The sequence below is a fragment of the Cavia porcellus genome, unplaced genomic scaffold, assembly GCF_034190915.1.
Source record: "Cavia porcellus strain 051 isolate PalLab524CR breed Dunkin Hartley unplaced genomic scaffold, mCavPor4.1 scaffold_16, whole genome shotgun sequence".
NCBI lineage: Eukaryota > Metazoa > Chordata > Mammalia > Rodentia > Caviidae > Cavia > Cavia porcellus.
This window is the reverse complement of record NW_026947499.1, coordinates 22,527,637-22,552,253: the sequence shown is the minus strand read 5'-3', so window position 1 is coordinate 22,552,253 and position 24,617 is coordinate 22,527,637. Positions and strand designations below refer to the sequence as shown.

The following is a 24,617-nucleotide window of genomic DNA, read 5'->3' as shown; positions in this document are numbered from 1 at the left end:
TGTCAGTCTCTGTTATCTTGTTTATACAATGGGATTTAGTATATTTAAAAATTATTTTTCATTTTTTAAGATCTTTTTTCTTTTGTACAATGGAATTGGTTTTTTGGGGGGGGGAGTTCCTGGGATCGAACTCAGGACTGCGCGCTTGCAAGGCAGGCGCTTATGCTGCTGAGCTAAATCCTCAGCTGTACAATGGAATTTTTAAAAAGTGATTCAAGCACTGTTGTTAAAAGGATTAAATAAAATAGTTTAGTATATAATATTGCTAAGTAAGGTACTCTCTCATGTCAGTTCCTTCCTCCCCCTCTCCTGTTTCCCTGTACCACCTTTTTGTGTCCTGTCTTGAGGTGTGTGTTGTCTTAGTCTAGGAATTGCATATTCTAGAGAAATTGGTTTTTGGGGTCCTTACTTCCAGTAGTAGATGATTTTATGGGAATGTCTTCTTGTCTTTTCTTTGTGCTTGTCACTGGGCACACACATACCCTGCCTACTGCCTTGGAACCCAGGACAGGAGTCCAGCTGCTGTCTGAACAGAAGGGGCTCTCACCATGCTGCTTCATCAGTGCCGAGGTGGTGCACTGGCTGATGAACAATGTAGAGGGGGTCCAGACACAAGCAATGGCCATTGACATCATGCAGGTGAGATAGCAAGGCCGGACCTACAGAACTGGTAACTGAGGTCCTCACAAAACCAGGCCCTGCTTTGGAAGTAGTCACCCAAAGCAGTGATGAGATCTGTTGTTTGGTGTGAGATTCTGTTTTTAGTAAGTAGGAGGCCTACCTGTAATTGATAAAAGGAGAGATTTTGCTTTACAATGTACTTTTCCTCAACTTAAAAGTCTCACAGAACTTGTCTGAACTGAAATCTTCTGCATGGAATCTGTGCACTTTTGAGTTTCAGAGAAATCTCTGTGAAAGATTCTCAAAAAACATTCTCCTCCCACCTCAGGTCTCCCTTATAGTCTGGGTAATGCCTGTTATCCAAGATCAGAGTCAAGCCTGCATTAGCAGTTTCTGGTGCCCTACACTACTCTCTGAAAACTCTTACTGTACCAGAATGAAGAATATGTCTTTATCTCTTTTGTCTCCTGCCTGGACAGGGGGTTTACCCACCCCTCTCCCCTTTAGTGATCATATCCAGAGCCTTATGCAGGGTAAGAAAGTGTTCCTCCACTAAGCCATATCCCCAGCCCAGAGGGGCACTTCTTACTGTCTATTTCCACATCCCCATTGCTTAGCATGTTGCCTGGCATGAGGTAGACACTTAGGAATTATTTGCTAAATTTAGTTACACTATTCAGAACTGGAATTAAATATGAAAGGAATGAGTAAGGTCAGGTTGACTGAAGCAATTCATGCCATCCTGTTGATACTGGGGTCCCTGCTAGAAGTGAGTAGCTTGTCAACCAGTTGGGTTGTTATCACCGAAAGGTAAAATCAATAACTGATTTGAATAGTTATGTAATCTTTACTTCTCTCTTTAAAGGTCTCGCTGTGCTGTTTTGCATAGCCATTCCCTAGTAATTTTATTTATTCCTGACCCTCCTAGAATTTCCTTATAGAAAATGGCATAGTATTTACATATGTTCTACATATATTTTCCCATATACTTTATATCATCTCTTGATTACTTATGCCTAATAGAATGTAAATGCTATGTAAATAATTCTTTTTTTTTTTGTACTGGGAATTGAACCTAGGACCTTGTACTTGTTAGGCAGGCACTGTACCACTAAGCAATATCCCCAGCCCTTAAACATTTGTTATACTGTATTGTTTAGGGAATGACAAGAAAAAGTCTGTACATACTTAGTACAGATGTAATTTTTCTTTCAAATATTTTTGATCTGCAGTTGGTTGAATCCATAGATACAGAGGGCTAACTGTAGAATTTGATACTACCAGGTTTCAGGCATCCTTTGGGCATGTTGGAACATATCCCTGTTATATAAAGGGGAACCAGTATATAGCAAAATTTTTAATTTATTAAAACTGGATGATGATCTACTTGGGTTTGCTTTACACTTTTCTGTAAATTTGACACATTTGCTAGCATAATATGCATTTAAATCTCTTGCTATAACTTACATCAGGCACAACATTTAATGTACTGCAACCTTTATGCCTAATGGTGGGGGAAGGAGAGAGGAGAGGGTCTCCTCAGTGCTTCTGTAACTTCATTGGCTCCATTGCATACCCGAAGGCTGCTGTTTTGCGAATCTCACCGGGAATTTCAGAATCTCATTGTCTCTCCTAGAAAATGCTGGAAGAGCAGCTCATCACACATGCCTCTGGTGAAGCATGGCGGACCTTCATTTATGGCTTCTACTTCTACAAGATAGTAACAGACAGAGAACCTGATCGAGGTGAGAGCCAAAGCAAGGCAAGTGCCAGCACGGGCCAGTGTTTTGACAGTGCTTCATATGACAGTGCTGCTTGAGCTCAGAGTGTGGTTTTGTATTCCAGGTTGACAGATCTGTGAACATCTTTGGTTGTTTCTACTTAAATAGAACCAGAGCAACAAGATCTTCTTAAGCTACAGTATGTTTTTGTTGAGGACAGTGTAGGTGGGAGACCCAGGGACCTGGTATGAGAAATTCCCAGGTGTTTTTTGGTAACCATTTTTAATGTAGTGTCTTGCTCCCACCACCCAGTGCAGGTGGTTCTGATAAAATATGATGATCTCTAATCTATGACTTCTCACAATTTCTAGCACTTCTCACTTGCTGAATTTCCAGGCTCAACTTATACCCTCTGCATGACTATCAAGTCCTAGCAAGTTTTCCAAGTTAAGCTTTCAGGATAGGCTTCCTTTGATAATGGAGGGAGGGTGGTTCTAGGATGCCTCTTTTCCTAGGATACAAAGATCCACAAATGCTCAAATCTCTGATATAAAATGGCATATAGTACTTGCATATAACTGATACATATTCTTTCATATATTTTAAATCATCTTTAGATTACTTGTAGTACCTTATACAGTGTAACTACTTTGCCATTCTGTGTTGTTTAGGGATTGATAAGAAAAAAGACTTTACTTGTTCAGCGTAAATTCAGGTTTTTTCCTGAATATTGTTGATGTGTGGCTGCTTGAATTTGGATATTAAGCCTACAGATCTAGAGAGCTGACCATGGATTCATTGGTTGCAGTGTTAGGAATCAAACCCAGGGTCTCAAACCTGCTAGGCAAGCGTTCCACCACTGAACCACACCTCCAGTTCTCTAGTTTTTTAAAGGAGAAAAGTAATTCCCCAGAACGGAGCAGTTTCTAGCAGATCTCATATGTCCTTGGAGACACCCAGGATTTACTGCAGTGTATCAAGTACACACAGCACGCATGAAGACCTTGCCTAAAAATGACTTCCACCCTGCAAACAGATGGTTTCTCCACATCTGGATCTAAGGAATTGTTGTGAAATGATACAGCTGGTGCCACTCATTGTGTTCTCTTGTTCAGCGACGTGGCAGAAGTGGATGTATGTGGGTTTTTTTCTCCTTATAGCCACTATATTTCTGTTGATACTTTTTCCCTTAAAATCTAAGTTTGACCAGTAAATACCTGTTTTGCCTGTGAATTGAAAAACAAAAGAGGTTAGCATTATATGCTTTGAAACTAGGGGTATAGAATTGAAGTAATGTTCACATAACATAAAATTAACCACTTTAACTGGGCATCTAGAACTTCATGCTGTTGTATAATCACTATCTCTAGTTCCAGACCATTTTTGTCACCCCAAAAAGGAATTATCATCTTGTTGGCAGTCCCTCCTTATCTATCCTTCCCCTATTCCCTGAACAACCTAGTATGCTTTCTGTCTCTAAAAGATTTGCCTACTCTGTATTTTTCAATTAAATAGTTATACAGTATGTGACTTTTATGTCTAGTTTCTTTTACTTAGTGTAATGTTTTCAAATTGATTTATGTTGTAGCATGCAAGAGTGAAAAAAAGTAAAAGTTTTGAGGAATCCTTCTATCCCCTCTCCTTTTTTCCAGTGGCCATGCAGCAGCCCACAGCAACCTGGCACACAGCAGGAGTGGATGACTTTGCCAGCTTCCAGCGCAAGTGGTTTGAAGTGGCCTTTGTGGCAGAAGAGCTCTTGCACTCTGAGATTCCTGCCTTCCTGCTGCCGTGGCTGCCTAGCCGACCAGCCTCTTATGCAAGTAGGCACAGCTCCTTTAGCCGAAGTTTTGGAGGGCGGAGCCAGGCAGCTGCACTTTTAGGTAAGTGCTTGACTGTGCTGGAGTCTAGGTATATACTGACAAGTGGCTGAGAAAGGGCAGCAGCCAACAGAAGAATGATGCCAGAATTAGAGCCGCTATGGCCATCATGTTAGCCAACGTGTCTGTTGGCACTGAGGATTCCTGTGCTGTCTTCCACTGAAAGAGGGTCTAGGTGCATTACGGTTCTACCCATAGACAGTATTTAGAACCTCTCAAATCAGAGTATGGCACCAACCTGCATGGGTAGGAGAGAATGGAAGGTATGATCACTTTTTCCACAAAGCCCACAGGATACAGGGGTCATAAGCTGGTGCTTCCTTTAGGTTTAGTTCCTGCCTGATGGTTTCCCCAAAACTGTAGCATTTGTAGGATCTCATAAGAGAAAGGACTATAAAAGGTCATCCATTCCAGACACACTAGCTGAGCACCACTCGCCCCTTGTCTCTTTTTCCCCAGTTAAGAACTGGGGAAAGAATGTTAGCTGGAACTCTGTCCCCTTTTCCATGGTTCCCATGGCTCTGAGATGGGGGAGAAGAAGAAAAAAAGAAAGATGGGGTGAATACCTGTTCATGGAAGTAGATAGGAAATAGAAAACTTTCTCTGTCTCTCTGTTTCTCTCTCTCTCTCTCTCTCTCTCTCTCTCTCACACACACACACACACACACACATTTTGTATATTTGTATAACTTGTGTGTTTTTCTATTTCCACAAAGACTTAACCTGTGTAATTAACTTCGTTTTATTCACTGGCTACCCTTATACCTACACAGTACTTGACATGTAGTCAATTTTAATAAATGTTTGTATGAAAATATATAAATGAATGTAATTTGGCAGTATTGGGGAAAATTGAATTTGGAACATTAGGTCTAGAGTCAGCAAACCCAACAATAGGCAATTAACTGATCATCAGAAAGTTTGGTCATTCGTTCCATTGAAAGCATTACCAGCCTATAAACCCTCTCCAATCTTGTTTCACTTGATCCTCACTCCTCCTCTCTGAATCAGCTGGGCTGCCACATCTCAGTTTGCAGACAGAACCAGGAGAAGTAAAGCAACATTCTCAGGTCTCTGACTAGTAAATGGCAGAACTGTTCTCATTTTGCATATTCTAGTTTTGGGAGAACAATAAGCGTTATACTTGGCAGTTCAGTACCAGATTGCATGGGTGCTGTTCAGTGCTCTCGCTGTCATTGCATTGCCTCTCAATGCCTTGCCTCTCAATGCCTCATCAAAATTGCTGTCTCAAGGGGCTGGAGGTTTAGCTTAGCGGCATCAGCGCCTGCCTTGCAAGCAGGCAGTCGTGAGTTCGATCCCCGGTACCGATAAAAAGGAAAAAGACCGAAAAAAAAAAAAAATTGCTGTCTCAAGACATTAGCCCACCAAATCTGGTTTACTATCTGTTTATAAATACCTAGTTTTTAAAGAAGAATTTTAAGTTCACAGAAAAATTGAGTAAAAAGTTTATGAATATCCCCTGCCAATATACATAGCCTGTCAGCATCCCCCATCAGAGGGGCACTTGTTACAATCCATCAATTTGTGTTGATACATCATTATCACGCTGAGCCACCATTTGCATTAAGGTTCACTCAGTGTTGAGTATACTGTGGGTTTGGACAAATACACATTGACACATATTATCCATTAGAGAATCATACAGAATATTTTCACTGTTCTGACAATCTATTTTTGTAAATACAGTTGTTTGTTGTTGTTGTTGTTGTTTTTTGTTTTTGGTACTGGGGATCAAACTCATGATCTCATACTTGCAAGGCAGATGCTTATGCCACTGAGCTAAATCCCTAGCAAAAGTAAATAAAGTTTCATTGGAACACTTCCAATCTCATTCTTTTACAAAACAGCTATGGCAGCTTTTACACTATAATGGCAGACTTAAACAGTGGTGACAGAAACCATGTGGCTCATGAAACCTAAAATATTTATCTGTTAGCCACAAGCAAAAAATGTATGTGGATCCTTGGACTGGATTATTTTCAGGAAACGTGAAGAATGTGTGATTTTCTGTTAGGTGATTTGCTATTTCATATCGGGTTACTTAGGAGATTCAGTTATTTTATATCTGGTTGTTCTTCCTCCTCATCCCATTCCTATCCCCTCTGTCTTCATCCCCATATATGCTGATACAGCTGCCACTGTCCCAGAGCAGAGGACTGTGACCCTGGATGTTGATGTGAACAACCGCACAGACCGGCTAGAATGGTGTAGCTGTTATTATCATGGCAACTTCTCCCTGAACACAGCATTTGAGATCAAGCTACACTGGATGGCAGTGACAGCTGCAGTGCTCTTTGAGATGGTGAGACCTTCACACATGTGGTCAGGGGCTTATGCCCTCCTCACAGAAGGGTCTGGAGGATGCTTAGTAAAGATTCATGTCACTGATTATTTGGGTTGGGCTCTTACTATCTTTCACTTGAACTATTGGAAAAGCCTTTGAAAGCAATTAAACAAGCTTTGAACAAGGTTTCTCAGCTTCGACACTACTGACATCTGGGGCTGGATAATTCTCTGCTTGGGAAGTTGTCCTGTGCATTGCAGGTTGTTGAGCAATATCTCAGCCTCTGCCCACTAATAGGCCACCTATATACTCCTACCTGTGAAAACCAAAAATGTCTCCAGAATTGGCACATGACACCAGGGAGATAGAGAGTATTGCTCTAGTTCAGAATCACTGGTCCAGAGTGAAAAGTAAGTCTATCCTGGGACTTTCATCTAAAGTAACCATCAGTATGCTGGTTTCTCTTAGTTTAGGATGCTTCTACAGCAGGGGTAGACTTGTACCTCGTTGGAACTGGGCAGCACAGCAGGAAATGAATGATGGGAGTTACTAAGTTCTTTCCCCAGGGTGGGCTCAAACTTGCAGTCCTGTCGTCTCAGCCTCCTAGAATGCTGGGATTACAGGTGTATCCCACTATGCCTAGTTGTTTTTCCCTCAGAGCTTTAGTGTGTTTCTGAGACTGACTTCGAATTTGTAATCCTTCCTCATCCTTGAAAGTACTTGGAATTGCAGGTGTGTACCATCACACCCAGCACTTTGGTTTTTTTTTTTTTTAACAAGGATGGTAGCATGGAATGTATTCTATTTGCATTTGCTTTCCTATTATACCTATGTATCTTCCATACTGCATATGACCAAAATATACAGTGAATGTTTACATTTTTAAAAAATATAGTAAGATTTGCAATGTATTATAAATTACATTTTAAAAAATTTTCAATAAAAACATATTGGTATTCATTATCTTCCTCAAAATACATCTCTTTTCTTCAAACACATATCCCAACATTGTTGCCACTTTTTGAAGCAATTCTGGAAGTCCTCTTTCATGAATGTCTTTACGTGGTGTGATCAAAAATTCATTGAATGTTGTTAACAGCTGTCATTCAACAGAAAGACAGGCTCAGAAATACATTGCATGTCTGGCAAGCATGAGGTTCTGAGTTTGATTCCCAATACCAAAAAAGAAAAAACATTACATCCACCTTATTCACCAGGTCTGGCACCATGTGACTTCTGGCTCTTCCCCAAAGTCAAAATGACTATGAAAAATAAACACTTTGAGCCTCCTCAGGGCATTGAGGCAGTTCTACAGTGCAACTAAAGACAAAGGTCTTCTAGAACTGCTCCAGAAAATAGCAAGAATGATAGGATAAACGTGTTTTAAAAAAGGGAAAGTACTTCAAGCGGGATCAGTGGCAATGTGTCTTTTACTATACCAAATTTAAAAAAATAAACATTACCATATTGTTCCATCATACCTCATATAAACACAGATAAATCCATCTTGTTTGTGTTTGGTATTTTTCAGTAGTTGGTTTTGGTTTTTATTTTACTTCATTGTATTTAAGGGCTGTAGAATGTATTATTACTTGTACCATAATTTAATCCTCTGTTGATGAGAATCACTGTTTTTAAGCTATTGGTTCTCACAAGTGCAGGGCCTCCCCACCCTCCATCAGGTGTATTTGGTAATATCTACAGACATTTTTGCTTATTACATAGAGCAGGGGTAAGGGTACTACTGGCATCTAGTGAGTAGAGACCAGAGTTGCTGTTTAGCATTTTACCATGCACAAAATAGCACTTAGGCTAAGAAATGCCATTTTAACTGGTCTCCCTGGCCTGCCTGTCTAATCAGGCCATTCATTACCCCTGCACTATGACTCTGTCTCTGGCCACTGCCCAGTGCCAGTGCCAGTGCCTATAGAAGAAACATTCCTTAGCCAAGCTGTTTACATTTTTCCAGAGCCCTCCCTGTCATCACAATCTGCTACTCTTTTATACACTCCAATTCAGCCAAAAAGAATATTTTCCTATAGATCAGCTGAGTCTATTCCACCCCCACCCCCACCCCCACCCCAGATATTGTACAGCTGAGAGCAGCTGGAAAGTTCAGAAAGAATTTATTGAAAGCTGGGAGATGACCTAAGAGAAGTGAGCACAGCATGGCAGCAAGTTTTATTGTCCAGAGCTTGTGGGCCTAGTTTTGTCCCAAGAGACATGATATCCTACAGGAAGGGGCTTGGGTCTGTATCTGCAAGCACCTCCATTAATGTATATTAGCATCTTTGAGTACCTCTCCCTCAGAAAGACTATCATCCATGGAACATCCTTAAGGTTGAAGTAAAAAAGGCTGTCAGCTGCTCATCCTGCCCAGCTTACAGACAACACCAGACACAGTTCTTCCCCCATTGGTTGACAGTGGGATGAATGCTCCTTCCAGCCAAAACTAACCCTTTGACCCTGTAGATATAAATATTCCCTTTGCAGACCCTGCCAGATAACTATATCTCAAAACAACACAACCACAGCACTCACAGACATGCATCTATAGTTACAGTTGGAAAGGAAGAAGAATGTTTATTTCTTCTGAGGAGTTTATGAACTATCTTTAAAAAGTACAGTTTTCACACCTATTCATGTAAAAACTGCTGGAAATTGCTAATGTGTTTTGTTTTGTTTTGTTTTAGACAGGGTCTTATATGTCATTTAGCCTGGCCTTGACTATGCTGCCTAGGCTGACCTCAAACTCATGACTGTCTTCCTGCTTCAGCCTCTCAATTGCAGGAATTATATAGGCTATCATATCCGGGTTTTTTTTTTTTTTTTGTACCGGGGAACGAACTTATGACCTTGTGCTTGCCCAGCAGGTGCTTGTGCCACTGAGCTGTATTCCCAGCCTGCCCTTCCTTCCTTCCTTCCTTTCTTTCTCTCTTCCTCTTTCTTTCTTCCATTTTTTTGTGTTTGTTTTTTGAGATAAGGTCTTACTATATACTCCAGGCTGGCCTTCAATTCACATCAATCCTCCTGCCTCAGCCTCCTGTGTGCTGTGATTATAGGCATGCACCACCATACCTGGTCTTTTTTTTTTTTTAAATAGGAATTCTTCAGACCTTGTCTTTGTTTTTTTTGTGTGTGTGTGTCCTTTTGAGACAAGGGTTCACTGTACTGTTCAGGCTGACCTTGAACTCACTTTCTAGCCCAGACTGATCTTGAACTCACTTTGTAGACCAGGCTAGCTTTGAATTTGCAGGATCCTCCTGCCTCAGCCTTCCAAGTGCCAGAATTACAGGCTTTTACCACCAGATCCGGCCCCTAGCCTTTTATTTTGCAATACTGTCATGATAAGTCATCAGTTTTCCAGGTTTGGCTCAAATTTGTAATTTTCTAGGCTTAGCCTCCTGGATTATAAAAATGTTATTCACTCAGCTTTGGAAATTAACTTGGTCTAACCAGAGATCTTGGTTTCATTGCTGTTATTATGCATGTTCCTGGGGAAAAGCTAAGAGTATTCTCCTTTAACTTAGATTTAAGTCTATGGCATAAACTGAGTAGTTCATTTCATTTCCTCTTATCTCATTTAGAGATGGGCTCTTGGTACACTGTCCAGGCTAGCCTTGAACTCCTGGACTCAAGTGATCCTGCTGCCTTAGCTTTCCAAATACATGGAAATACACACACATACTATTATGCCTGGTTTCTGTCTTTTTAAAATAATATTTAACCAGCAGGCCCAGCTACTCAGAAGGCCAAGGCAACAAGTCAAGAGGATTGCTTGAACCCAAGTTCAAGACTCACCTAGGTGCCACACTAAGGTCCCGTTCTGAAAAACTAAATATAAAATGTAGATCTCATTTTTATGCCAGTGGTCCTGTCAGCTTTTTTTGGGTTGTGGGGGGACAGGTATTGAGGATCAAACCCAGAGCCTCACAGTTGCCTCACCATGCTATAACCTTAGCCCCAGCTTTAAGAAAAAAATGTAAAAATAAAATTTTATGTATTTTGGAGCACACACTTATAATCCTAGAAGTCAGGAAGCCAAAGCAAGAAGATCACAACAAGTTCAAGGCCAGTTTGGACTGCACACTGAGCTCAAGGGTAGGCGGAGCTACATAACAAGGCCCTGTCTGAATCCACCCCCCTCCACACCAGAAGCATCAATTTTATGGTTACAAAAAAAAAGTGCTTCAAAAACTAGAAAACTGCCACAGTTTTCTAAGACAGTGTTATTGATAGGTAGTTTGTCTTTAGTCTTCAGTAATTTTCATTCTTGGTCTTGGGGACTCTTGCTGAGAACGGCTTTCATGTTGCATGTCAGGGGCAGTAGCTTTTGGCCAGAGGCCTGCAAAGTCATCTTCTGTGTCATGTTTCTTCTAACCAACCTTAGTGAATTGTTTTCTTACTTGATACTTTATACTTACTAAACTGCTTTTCCTAGTGTTGGGCATTAAACCTAGGGCTCATACACACTAGACAAACACACTACAGCTGAACAATATCCCCAACAGGAGCAAAATTAAAAGAATTTTACCTATATCCTGTACTCTTCTTCCAACATCACACAGAGTAAGGAGAAGCTTTCTCCTGTCTGTTTCATACAAAAGCATCAATGAAGTTTCAGAAACGTGGGCCATAGAGGTGAACTGTGTGGCCCTCAGTTTTTCAGGTAATTGTCAGAAAGTGAAACTGCACTTATTCTTGTCCAGGGTGAGTTTGGAGCCAGTGAACATGACCAAATGAACATACCAATCAATATGGGTATCACTGCTTTGGCAGATTTTCACCTTGGAAATCTTTTTTTCTTGTCTGGAAGAACTTGGAGATGAGACTGTTTATTTTTGTACTTTCCACCAGGTCCAAGGCTGGCATCGAAAAGCTACCTCCTGCGGCTTTTTGTTGGTCCCTGTTTTGGAGGGTCCTTTTGCTCTGCCCAGTTATCTGTATGGTGATCCCCTTCGAGCCCAGCTCTTCATTCCGCTCAACATCAGCTGCTTGATCAAGGAAGGCAGTGAGCATCTGTTTGACAGTAAGATATTTCTCTTTATAAGCTCTGTGTCAGTGAGTAAGACCCTTGCCCCAGGGATACTTCTCTGGGTATCTGATCAAATCAGGCTAGTGAAAAGAAGGGTGGGAGGAGGAGAAACTTTCTCCAAGAGACCAAAATGATTGGGTTTCTATCTTACTTCTTCACTTAGTGGCTGAGCCTCAGACTTCTAATTACTAAAATGAGATTGGCTAGCCTGGCTTCCCACCTTTGAAGATTTCTATGAGGTGTGGAGCAGTAGGTAGAAGAGGATGCCATATATGTAAATCGCTAAGAGCACTTCCATTTTCCTGTGCTACCTTTTGTATGCATCAGCCTGACTGGTCTGTAGGCTACTGGGATTTGAACCTCATGGGAGGCTTACATATGCTTTTCTTATAAAAAAGCATACAAATAGGGCATTGAAAGCCAAAAGTAACAGTGTCTTATATTATAAAGTTGTAATGTGGCAATTCCTGAAACCCTGCATATAGCATGAACTCTAAATATCAATGAAGATTCAAAGGAGAGCTAGAGAAAGCTCAGAAAAGGACAGCAGAACCCAGGTCAGAACATGATTGCCAGTCAAAATGGGGCACACAGGGTCTACCTGACCTGCCGTACTCCTAGTCCACAAGTTTAGGATAGATCAGAGGATGAGGTCTGCTTTGCATGGTACAGTACATGACTATTATGCATATGTATATGTACATGTTACGATACTTCCTAAAGTTTTCAATGGTTCACAGATGATATTTTTTTAAATCAAAGGCTGTAGTTGATGACAATATGTAAGGAGTATTTGAAATAAAAACTATAAATGTAAAAGAAACAACTTTTGATATAAAGGGGATACTGTCTTTCCATGCTCTTGTGTGTGTGTGTCCTGGTGGCAGCACAGGGGTAAGGTGGTCTTCTGTATGAGAAAGACCAGGCTCAGTATTCTGTGCTTTCATGTGGCAGGCTGCCTTACTTGTGTACAAATGGCTTTTTTTCAAAGGCTCATCTGTGTATTCTTTGTTTAAAATTTAGAAGACATTTTGTCCAGATGCAATGTTCCAAGTGATGGTTAGGGTTCTGAGTAAGCCCCACAGAGTCCCTTCTTTGCCATAGATTCCGAGATAATAAAGAATTTTAGAAGTCCCTTTGCACACACGTTCAGCGTGACTGAGAGAGAATCACTTATGCAGTCCTGAAACACTGGATGGTTGTGTTCCTGTCAGACAATTTTAAACCAGGCAACTCCTTGTAGTGGTGTTATTAATATGTTGGAGGGACAGAGAGATCTTCCCTCACATCATCTCCAAGACTCTGGAGCTTTCCACCCTCACTGTAACTGCACAGCATTGCTCACAGGGATGGCATTGGAGGACATTTTTGTGCAAGTTGATGGTTTTCCTTGCAAGTTATTACCCAGTCTTCAAGACCAGCATCCTCTGTTGGTTGCCATGGTTACAGCTAATGAGAGGAGTTCTACTTTAAAGGAGTAAGGACTTGAGTCTAAAAATCAATTTTTTTGCTTCTATCTCTTCTCTTCCTGTTATTGCTGCTTCCTGAATTGAGAATCTTAAAATCTGATGAGAATACTCTGTATGTGTATGTGTGTGTGTTCCTAGTAAAGCTGAAGCCCTTTTTTCATTTTTGCTTTTTTGTCCAGAACCCTGAAATCTATGATAGCTAGAAAGTTCCAAATATGAAAGACTTACAAAGCCACTTCAGGCACCTCAAGCCTTTGGGGGTTCTGTGCAATTGCTAACCCAGCCCTCAATAACTCCCTCCCAAGAGCAGTCTGGGCTCTGCTGCCTGTTGCTGTGTGACAGCTGCTCAGCTGTCCCTCCTCCTCCCTCAGTGTTTGGTCCTCAGCAGCATCCCTACAGAAGCTGATACAATGGCTGGGGCGTGGGGTACATGTGTTCTGCTCCCTCTCCAACTGGTCACTTGTCAGAAATTTCTTTTTATATTTACTCGCTTCAGTTTCCCTACCCCTAAAAAGAAGCTTGTAATATTGCCTTTCCCTATGGGGAAATGGAAAATTAAGAATATAAAACCATAGGTGGTATTGTGATTGTTTGTTAGAATCAGCTAACAAGCATGTAAGGTTTATCTTCTCTTTTTACTTTAATATGCTTCTCTCAGCCTTTGGTATAGGATGTCATATTGGGCTCTGGTAGCTTACACTGACTGCTGAGGACTTAGCACTTTTCCAGACCTTGCTGTACCTTACATAAAGGGGTGGTGTTAATGTATGGTTGTGCATTGTTTGACCTTGAGATGGAAGCTGGGTTTGCTCCAAACAGGTAGTGTAGAAAAGCAGAGTTTAGGATTATTGAATAAGAATTGGCAAGAATAGTATATGGTATAGAAACCCAGACAGAAGGGAAATTATAAATCTTGTTATCACAACTCTTGTTATCACATTCTCTTTTTTTCAGGCTTTGAACCAGAAACTTACTGGGATCGAATGCACCTTTTCCAGGAAGCCATTGCACACAGGTTTGTCCCTTAGGCAAAAAGGAATAATGGAAAGGAATTAGTATTTGTCTTGAATACCTATTACAAAAGTGAAACCCAGTTTGTTTTGTTCCTAGGGAAAAAGATCTGTTCCACCAATGACAAGTTCACTGCTTATCTCCAACAAGACACTTTGTGTTGAGTTCAGAGATAAGCACTACTCTACCAGTTCCTGTAGCTATTGTTTTTCAGGTCTTATCCCTTCTTCCTGTTGAGGGAGAGTTTAGAGCTCTTTTGTTAGTTTGTTAGGAGCCATAGCCAACCTGTCCAGGAGATAGCAAAAAACGAAAAAATTATAGCAGGATGTGGTGGTACACACCTGTAATCCCTGCTACTTGGGAGGCTGAGGCAGGAGGATTGCAAATTCAAGGCCAGCCTGGAAATCTTGGCAAACTAGTGAGACCCTGTCTCAAAATAAAAAAAGAGTCTGTTGGTAGACTTCTGTGGGAAGGACTTGGGATCAATCTACAAAAATAAAATGAAAGCAAAAAAAAATTTTTCAAGAGACCCTCAATGTGTCGAAAGCAATAAATAATTTAAAAAATAGGTAAGTAAGGTACAGTGATGTACATCTGTAATCCCAGCTACTCAAGAGCCTGAGGCAGAAAGATCATAAGTTTGAGGCTAATATAGGTAACTAAGCAAGACCCTGTCTCAAAATTAGAAAAAATAAATAAATAAGGGCTGGAGGTGTAGCTCTGTGGTAGAGCACTTCCTAGCAATGTGTAAGGCTCTGATTTCAATCTCCAGTACCTTAAAAAATAGCAAATAAAAGCAATAGATGTCAGTAGTTATTTCTTGGTGTCTAATACATATGCCAGCCAGGGAAAGCCTTTCCTAGGCTTAGCTGTTTCCTCGTGGACTAGTACAGCACATTGTTTGCAGCCATGGTCTGATTAGTATTTTATGTTAATCATGGTGAAAACAAAATCTATCCTTGCCTCAGTAAACTTGTTATACCTGAGTCCATCCATGTCATGCCACCTGCCTTGTACATACACTCATAACCCCTAGGGTGAAGTATAAACTTGTAAGCCTCTTCCACCAAGTTGGCCTTGCTTTAACCCTTATCCTAAGGTGTAGACCTAGCTCAGGTACTTAGTAGAGGCTATAGAATGGGTTTCAGGGTAGCTGATTTCCTCCTTCCTGTGAGAGAAGGTGCAAATTTGGGATAGTGTGGAGGGAGCATGGTGGTCAGAGGAAAAGGGCCTTGATGTAGGAAGCAGAAAAACCTGATCCATCTCTACCTCTACCAGTGTCTGGATGGGGAACTGTGGAAATTGTGCAGCAGTCTGGGAACTACCAAGCCTTCATTTTTTTCATCTTAGACAGGCTTGTTGGGCTCACCTAATGAGCCTTCAGGAGAGAGAAGTCTCAGAAAATGCCAGCTCATTGATGAGTTTGTTTCCTTTTTTTTTTTTGGTACTAGCGATTAAAGTCACGACCTCATGCTTGCCAGGCAGGGACTCATGTCACAGAGCTAAATCCCCAGCCCCGACATTGATGAGTTTGTAAGTAGCTCTAACACTGCTTTGCCTGGTACCTCACCAGTCAGTCATTTCATTTTACTGCCAGTCTATCATTTGGACGATGACCTCTATTTGTCAGATAATCTTTTTACTTCACAGTAGGCTCTTTCTGATTACCCTCAGCCCAGATTTTAGTCATATCTCCTCTAAACCATTGCCCTTTCCTCTTCAGCCTGTCTTTTGACCCCTGATCTTCTCAGGTATCTTCTTACCAGTTCCCATTTATCACTGTACCAGACTCACCTATGTGTCACTTACCACATTTTATTTTATTTTTTTTAATTTATTTGGTACTGGGAATCGAACTCATGACCTTATGACCTTGCACTTGCCAGGTAGGCGCTTATGCTGCTGAGCTAAATCCCCGGCCTCCACATTTTAATCTAAGCCCCCCTTCCCTTCGGCTGTTGGTGTCTTCTCCCAGGGATTTGTAGACCCCACTATTCTGAATTTCCTTTTCTTTTTTTTTTTTTTTTTGCCCCTTTCATTTTTAAATTTCTTTTCTTATTTGTTTGTTTGTTTAGGAGGAAAAATTTATTGTAGCTCATCTCTTTTCTTCCAAACACTCTGTCAATCTATTACACTGATTCTGGGGCCCTCTGAAATACAAAATTATACATTTTTTTTTTCCACAAAGCCTAGAAAAGTGCCTTGCCCAGAATGGTTATTTAACTTCTGGCTTTTTTTGTTTTTGTTTTAGCACCGGGGATCTAACTTACCAGGCAGGCACTTATGCTGCTGAACTAAGTCCCCAGCCCCTTAACTCCTGGCTTTTGCAGGGAGTGGTCATTTTCTTATCTCTGAGACACAATATCCAACACTCACAGCTTAAAGGAAGAGAGATTTATTTTAGTTCACATTTTCAGAAATTTCAGTCCATAGTTGGCAGTCTCTGAGACAGAGACGGGCTCCGAGACACATATACAAGGGTCTGGGTAGAGGAAAGCTGCTCATGTTATGATGGCCAGGAAGCAGAGAAAGCTGGGGAGGGAAACATACCCTTTCAGGTCACATGCTGAATGACGAACCTTTTCTGACCAGGCCCCTACTAACAGTAAGTCAGCTATATCACCACCATGATTCAGTCACCTCCCAAAAGTCATATGAGTATATAAAATCTTTGGGAGATATTTTCAGCCTAAAACATGACATTTTTAATCAAAAATATAACATTCTGTCATGGCCACCAAAGACTCATCTGTATGTCTTTATGCAAAATGCATTTAGACTGTCTTGTAAGTGTCATTAAAGGGGCTGAGGATTTAGCTCAGCGGCATAAGCACCTGCCTTGCAAGCAGGCGGTTGTGAATTTGATCCCCAGTACCGATAAAAAAGAAAAGAAAAAAAAAAAAAGAAATTAAGTGTCATTAAAGTGTTAACAGTTTCAGCGCTGCTGAAAAGTCTAAGCCTAAAGTCTTCTCTGAGACTTAAGGCAAACTTAACCATGAGCCTCTGTATGTACTGCCAACATACAATGGCACAGGGTAAACATTCCCTTTCCAAAAAAGGAGGAATACGAGGATAGGAAGGAATGGGATCCCAGCAAGACCAAAACCCAGCAGGGCAAACATTAAATCCCAGAGCTTCATCTCCAACACTTATTGCAAATCATGATGTGATTTCCAGAGGGTAACCCTAACAGTATGGTACTGCTGGTTGCAGCTCTAGTATCCTCTCTCTTGGGGTGGTTTTGCTCACTTTCCATGGCTTTCCTCAAATGTTCTACCTTTCTGCCTTCTCCAGCTTCCTCGGGTCTTCAATGCACTATCAGCTCTACTCTCACAGATTCATGCACTATCCCCTCAGAATATTGCCTGACCACACAGACCTTCTTCCAGAATCTAGAAGGAAGCCTCCCTGATTTCATAAGTCTTGCATTCTGCATGCTTGCAAAACCAGGACCATATGGATGACAGCAAACTCTACTGTTTGCTTGAGCAGTGACCAGACCTCCTGGAATTGTAGCTAGAGAGGCTTCTGAGTACCTGACTAGCTGAGTACTGTGAAACAAATCCCAGGGAACTGATTCCCAATTTCCTAGGTGGCCCTTCTCCACCAGGATGCTCTAGGGCTCTCTTTTTAAAGCAAAATTTTCAGTTTTATATCCTTGTGTTTGTGAAGGACAGGACCTTGCTGATTTTTGACATGCTCTCAAACCATTGACCTGATAGTCCAGCTTTCCTGTTATCCTATACTTGTCTTCTTTTTAATGCTAATCCATTTAGCAACTAATCTCTCTTCTATTGGTATTGTCCTCTCCTCCATCTTTACAGGTACTTGCTTTCTGACAGAACTAAAAAGTTTTACAATGGGATTTTGGATCCTGTTCCTCATTGAAGTCTCACTAAAAGCACCAGTTTCTGCCTGTGCTATAGTTTGCCCATTGGGCTGTCTTGAATTTTCCTACACCAGATTAGTATGCTACCCTCAATGTCTCAGGACACAGCAAAATTTAGACAGATTTTTCTGCAAGAGGGTATCATACATGGTCTGAAGTCCAACTGCCAATGGGATCCTTGTTTCCAGCTAACAGTTCTTAAACGTGGCCTTTACTGTCTGTATTTCTTTTTTTTTTTTTAATTTTATTTAAGGAGAAAAAAAAAAGCAGAGAAAGGGTACAAGTTATACAGATTTACAGAAAAAAATAAACAGTAGGAAATCACTAGTTAATGGATTACATATTGTCATCTTTGAAATAATTGTTCAAGTCACAAAATTAAAGCTTGTAAAGTGGCCATTCCAACAGTGAGACTGCAAACAGTTCTGTTCAATGATCTAACAAAACTCAGTGATATCATCATCTATCTTATACACTTAAATATACATGCAGTTATATCGTTTAGAGCACTTTCTTTTCCTCTCTTTTGTACAATGACAATTACACATTTTGGGTTTTGTTGCTCCCACAGTTCTTATTACTTTTTTGGAAGGGAGTAGAACCAAATGTGACATAACAGAACAGAGTCAATCAAATCAAAAGGGTGGACATAATAGATAATGTAAAAGCATAATACAAGGTAATCAACAATGGTTACCATAATGCCTCCCGCTATCTCTAATAGAATTGCCTATATCATCAGTTATAATAAAATTGAACAAAACAGTAAAGAAGAAAACTGACAAAACCAAAACATTGGAGACATTATAGGTCTTCAAAAGTAGATAATAGTCAACGAGAATGGGCGTCATAATGAATCTCACTATCTTCACAGCTGTTGCCTACACTTTCGAACCTGGTACTATCAAGCAAAACAGAATAGGGGGACATCAGTCAAAAACAAGATGGTGAGAGTAATACAGGGCTTTAAATCAAGATAATGGAAAGTCAAAGTGGGTTCCTATAATATATCCTGCTATTTTTTTTATTTATTTTTCCCTTAATTAAAAGGATAAAAATAAAAAAGTAAATAATGAAGTGGAGATTGAGATAAAAGAGGGCATAACAGCAAAACAGCGCAGATCAAAACATAACCATTTAAGCAGAATAGTGTTTCACCACCAGATAATCCTGACATAAAAGTAGTTACCACATTGTCTCTTTCCTTGAAATCTTTGAGTATAACTTCGTATACTGTAGCATCAAATATATCAAAACAATGTAAAACCATTTAAGAGAATGACAGCATTACAGGGTATTTAGAATCAACTAACAGAAAATGAACAATGGTTTCTGTATAATCTCCTTGCCTTTAAAAGTTTTTGCTTATAGTATCATACATAATAAAATCCAATAAGATACAACCTGTTTAGACCAATGGAGACAGAAGAACAAAAGCTTGATGAGACTTCAAAACAAGATGATACTAAATCAGTATTACCTATTAAGACACTGTCTGTATTTCTATCTGCATTCTGGTCTTCTGATCTCCAACCAGGATCTCCCATCAAGCTTGGCATTTTATGTCTTATCTAGCTTCTGTAGCTGGCATCTCCAGACCTTTCCAAACTCCTGAAAACTAGTTCCAAATACTTTTAAACCTCATGGTCAGGTATATTCAAAGCATTGACCCCACTTCTGATATTAAAATCTCTTAGTCACTTTCTAATCTCAGAGGTATAATATCCAGCACCCACAGTTTAAAAGAAGAGCTCACAGTTTCAGAAGATTCAATTGATGGAACATGCCAAGACAAAAATGGTTTGGTAGCCGGGGGTGGTAGCTCACGCCTGTAATCCCAGCACTCGGGAGGCTGAGGCAGGAGGATGGTTGTGAGTTCGAGACCAGCCTGGGCTACAAAGTGAGCTCAAGGCCAGCCTGAACTGCATAGAGACCCTGTCTCAAAAAAAAAAAAAAAAAAAAGGTATGGTAGAAGGGCCTGAGTGGAAGATGCTTATATTATGTCAGCAGAAAATGGAGAAGTGAGGAACCAGGGAAGAAGAGCATATCCTTCCAGGTCATGCCTTCAGTGACCTGCCTCTTTTGATCAAACCCCTATCTTTTAACAGCAAAGTCAACTATATCATCCCTATTATTCAATCAACTTTCAAAAGCCCCATCTGTAAGTGCATAAGGTGTTTAGGGACCTTATTGATCTAAACCATAACAGGAAATTTCAGTAGGAATATGGCTGTGAAATGACCTGTCAGTTCATCCATAGTCCTGTCTCAGAAAAAGCTAGAAAATATCCAACTGCCCTGTATACCCTCGGCTCTGACTCCCAGCTCCTTCAACTTCTCTGGGTTGTTGGGATGAATTAGGAGCTCCTTACTTTCACTGTGATCCTAATTTACATTTTCCCCAAGTGGATAGTGAGGTAGCCAGAGACCATATGGTTACATTGTCTTTTTCAAATATATGTTCTTGTTTTTGTTTTTTCAGAAATGGTCTCATAAACCTAACGCTATGTAGTTTACGCTGGCCTTGAACTCATGATGTTGCCCAGGCTGATCTCAAACTTGCAGTGATCCTCTTGTCTTATTCTAACTGCTGGGATTACAGGCCTCCACCACCATGCCCAGCAAATTGTATTTTAAAAGACAAAGATCTTTTCTGGTGATGTTCTAAGGAGAAATGTTGTTGCAAGAATACTCTGGTTAGACTGACCATGCTAAGTAAATCAGTAGGCCTGATTGCAAAGTACAGAGGAAGCAGAGAGAAATTCAGACCATTTCTGTATACCATGGAAGCAGCCTAGAGACAGGGAGGTGAGGGAGTGTGTGCACATTAACCCATCAATTCAATTCACATACTTGACTTTATATATTGTTTGGTAAATACTTACAGAATGCCAGTGCAAAGTCATCAGTGTAGAGAATTTGACACAGCTCCTCCCCAAGGAGCTCAGTCCAGGAAAAGAGACAGGCCTCTTACCTCCTTTAGCTCTGCCTACATCATTGCCTTCATTATATAAATGTTTTAGACTCAGGCCAGGAGCCACATCTGTTAGCACGTCCTTTACAGCTCTTAGCAGGTAGGACTATAATAAATGCGCCTTATGGAAATAGAAAAACCAGGAATAGAACAGGCCATAGATGAGAAGTAGAACAGAACAAGTCATAGATGAAAAATGTTTCTCTTGCCTATTTCTAGAGCAAACCAAAGAGCCCCAAATTAGTGTTCCTCACTTTTAATTTACGGGCTGCCCAAGTGAGCACATGTTCTTCACTTTTAAAAGGATTTCATTTAAGATACTTTATTCCATTTCAATTTGAGGCCTTTATTGAGAACCTTTCTATGTACTTAGCATGAGAACAATGGTGAGTGAGAGAGAGGTGTAGCTAGGGTAAATTAAGATAAGGAATGTATGTGGGTGAGTGCTGCAGCCTGCTAGGACAGGAAGTTGATTCCAGCAAAAGGCAGAGTGAAGGTCGGGGATGGGATGGGATGGGAGAGAATGCGCAGTGTGCAGGCTCACTCAGTCCTAAAGGGTGCAGCAAGAAGGAGGAGGGAATGGCTGTTCAGAAGCGGGGCCTGGATGAAGCATGCAGCAGGTCCACAGGTAGGACCTGAAGAGCAAAAAGCTTGGGGGCCACAGTGTTGGAAGGAACGGAGGTTAGGATGTGATGAGAATAAAAATAAATAGCATGTGTGGTCCACCTTGAATAAGATCCCTTTATCTCATGCTGTCCAAGAGTCTGATTAGCGACACTCCTCCCCTGTTCCTTTAGCTAAGGAGAGCCTAACCAATGTGTCTTCCTGTCCTTTCCTTAGATTCGGGTTTGTACAAGATAAATATTCTGCCTCTGCTTTTAACTTCCCTGCTGAGAATAAGCCTCAGTACATCCATGTTACAGGTGAGAGCTGGGGAAAATTGTTGGGCAGGTGGGGTCCCTGTGTCAGATGCATGACCTGAAGAGACCAGATCCATTCATGAAGGTCCCATCTCCTACACTGAACCTAAAGCAGCAGAACTACCTCAGCCAAATTCTGGGTGTCCTTTGCTGGCTGCCACACAGGCTCTGCCCTTTCCCTTCAGGGACAGTGTTTCTGCAGCTGCCCTACTCCAAGCGCAAGTTCTCAGGGCAGCAGCGGCGACGGCGGAACTCCACCAGCTCCACCAATCAGAACATGTTCTGTGAGGAGCGAGTTGGCTACAACTGGGCCTACAACACCATGCTGACCAAGACATGGCGTTCCAGTGCCACGGGGGATGAGAAATTTGCTGATCGACTGCTGAAGGACTTCACAGACTTCTGCATCAACCGTGACAACCGACTCGTCATGTTCTGGACGAGTTGTCTGGAGAAGATGCATGCCAGTGCCCCATGAAGAAACCAGGCTGCACTGGGCTTGGAAGGCCTTGCCCATGCTGGGGAAAGAGGATCCAAGTCAGGCTTTCAGCATCAGGTGTCAGTTTGCCACTCTCTGTGAGTGGTGATCAAGACTGGAAGCAGCTGCTGCCACTACCACCACTGAGATCCTGTTAGCAAGTGCCCAGAGCAGGAAAGAGACACAGATTGTCTGTGGGAAGGCTTCCCCTATGAATGTCCTTGGAGAGAAGGTGGCTCCTATTAGTGTCCTTCTCCGCCATTCGTGGGGTGGTCTGAACAGAATCTGCTGCTTCCTTCCCAGAAGTATGCACAGCGTGTAAGATAAGTATGTGAAATAATGTACCATAGGCTCACACCAGCTGTATATACCTGTAAATACATATCTGAAGCAAATAAAACCTCATGTGCAGCATCTCTGTCTCCAGCCTTATTCCCGACAGCGGCAGCCCCATCCTTAGCTGGGCAGTGATGCCTGGTCAATAAAATAAACACAGATGGTGAAGCCTTGAAGAGGACACTGGCTTGGGCAGTCTGGCTGTGAGTTAACTGAGAGATTTTTTTTTCACAGACCTGTGGGTAGCGGCAGGGGTACTTAGGGTTGGTACTAGTGAGATGACTGGGTAACTTTAGGCTTGTTCTGTTGGAGGTAAATCTTGCTAAATGGGTGAGCCCAGCTCTGGCATGGGGACATCATAGCATTCTGAAACATGTCAAAAGGAAAGCCTCTCTTGACTATTAACTTCTGTTTAGGTCCCACTGTGTAACAGGATAACCCCAACATGGAGGCTCAATCTCAGCACTTTGCCCCAACCTGCTTAGGGAGAGGTAGAGGAGCTGCAAGCCCAAAGGGAGAATCTGGCAGTTACTGCCACATCTTCCCCTCCATTTCTCCACCTAGAATTAATCACATCGATTACTTCCTCAACAGCTTGCAAGTTCATCCACTTCTCCTCAGGTGCTGTGTTACCACTTCATCCAGCCCTCCTTTGTCTTTCCCTTACACCTCTGGGAAAAACCTAACTTGTCTTTACTTTCACTCCAGGGCATTTCGCTGCTGTACTATTGGGGTCTTTTTAAGAAAGCACTCCCAGTTGTTTCTGCCACTTTGAACTTTCTGAAGATGAACTTCAAAAATCTTAGGTGTGAGGCTGGGATATAGCTCAGTAGTAGAGCAGTTGCCTAGCATGTATGGGGCCCTGGGTTTGATCCCCATTCCTAATTTTCCCCCTAAAAAAAACTTGGCTGTAGCCTACATGGTCCTGCACAACCACTATGTAGTTCTTGGGACATTGCAGACTGCCATTTCTGAACCTTTGCACATGCTGTTGCATCTGAACTTACTTTGTGGTCCATGCAGCTATTGATGTTGCAAGTAGAGACTTTGAGAGACTGGGTTTGTTAATATATACTAAAGAATAGTGGTTAACTCTTGGCTTGGAGCCTTCTTTTCCTTTTTCACCCTCCCTTCCCGCAGACAAACCAGTGCTCTCAAAGCCTCAGTCTTCTTATCTATATGTAAAATGGGAAGCTATCTCCCAAAGTAGTTGAAAATGTATGTATATGAAAGGATTTACTAACAAGAAAGCAGTAAATGATGGCTTTTTTCTTAAAGTGGGGTGTTCTCACATTCCTTGGTGACAAACTTCTTCACCATGCTCCCTAGCCAGCTTCCTAAGTGACGGTGCTGAGCACAACAGCTACTGGCCTCTTCTGATCATATGGCATGATTATTTGTCATCCTCAGTTTCCAGCATGTAAAGCCAAAAGTTGCCCCCGGTTTCTGTGTTGTGTCCACAGAGGACCAGGAGGAAAAGACTCAGAATGATCTGGCAAGAAGTAGGGTGGGTTGTGGTTAAGAATGCTGGGTCACTTGCTTGTTAGAGCTGGACCTGAAACACCTGTTCTTGAGTCCCAGTTCCTTCTGCCTGCTGCCTTGCAGTCCTCTCTCTGTTGAGTATTTTCCACCCATCACTCAAACCAAGCTTAACTGAAGCTTAACTGAACACCTTCCTCTTCCACCATCACCCAATTTCTCCCTTTTTTCCACCTAACCTGTCCTTCAGACCTGCCCACCTCCTTCCATCCTTGCTGCCTAGTTGTAGAACTCAGCTCTCAGGGAATAGATGGTTTGATTAGATATTGCTATGATTTGAAAGGTTCCTCCTAACAGTTTCATGTGTTGAAATCTTAATCCCTGAAGCTATGTATTAGAAGTATCTGGGAGGTGGGGCCCTTGTCTACTGATAAGGCTTAGATGATATCATGAGGGTGGGACCCCCATGATGTCCTTAGTAGCCTTGATAGGAGAAGGAAGAG

At 41.5% G+C, this 24,617-nt stretch overlaps 1 protein-coding gene across 15 annotated transcripts in view; it reads left to right on the top strand.

Moving 5' to 3' along the window:
* The window catches only part of Depdc5 (DEP domain containing 5, GATOR1 subcomplex subunit), a 120,299-nt gene extending 97,586 nt beyond the window's left edge, over positions 1-22,713 (top strand). For all 15 annotated transcript variants that reach the window (XM_063225897.1, XM_063225895.1, XM_063225893.1 and 12 more), the window contains 8 exons: positions 507-639; positions 2,258-2,366; positions 3,995-4,222; positions 6,373-6,542; positions 11,382-11,553; positions 13,983-14,043; positions 21,742-21,824; positions 22,007-22,713. In XM_063225897.1, the coding sequence (XP_063081967.1) occupies positions 507-639; positions 2,258-2,366; positions 3,995-4,222; positions 6,373-6,542; positions 11,382-11,553; positions 13,983-14,043; positions 21,742-21,824; positions 22,007-22,299 (1,249 nt within the window). In that variant the 3' untranslated portion in view covers positions 22,300-22,713. The remainder of the gene's footprint in view (positions 1-506; positions 640-2,257; positions 2,367-3,994; positions 4,223-6,372; positions 6,543-11,381; positions 11,554-13,982; positions 14,044-21,741; positions 21,825-22,006) is intronic.
* Positions 22,714-24,617: the final 1,904 nt, after the last annotated feature.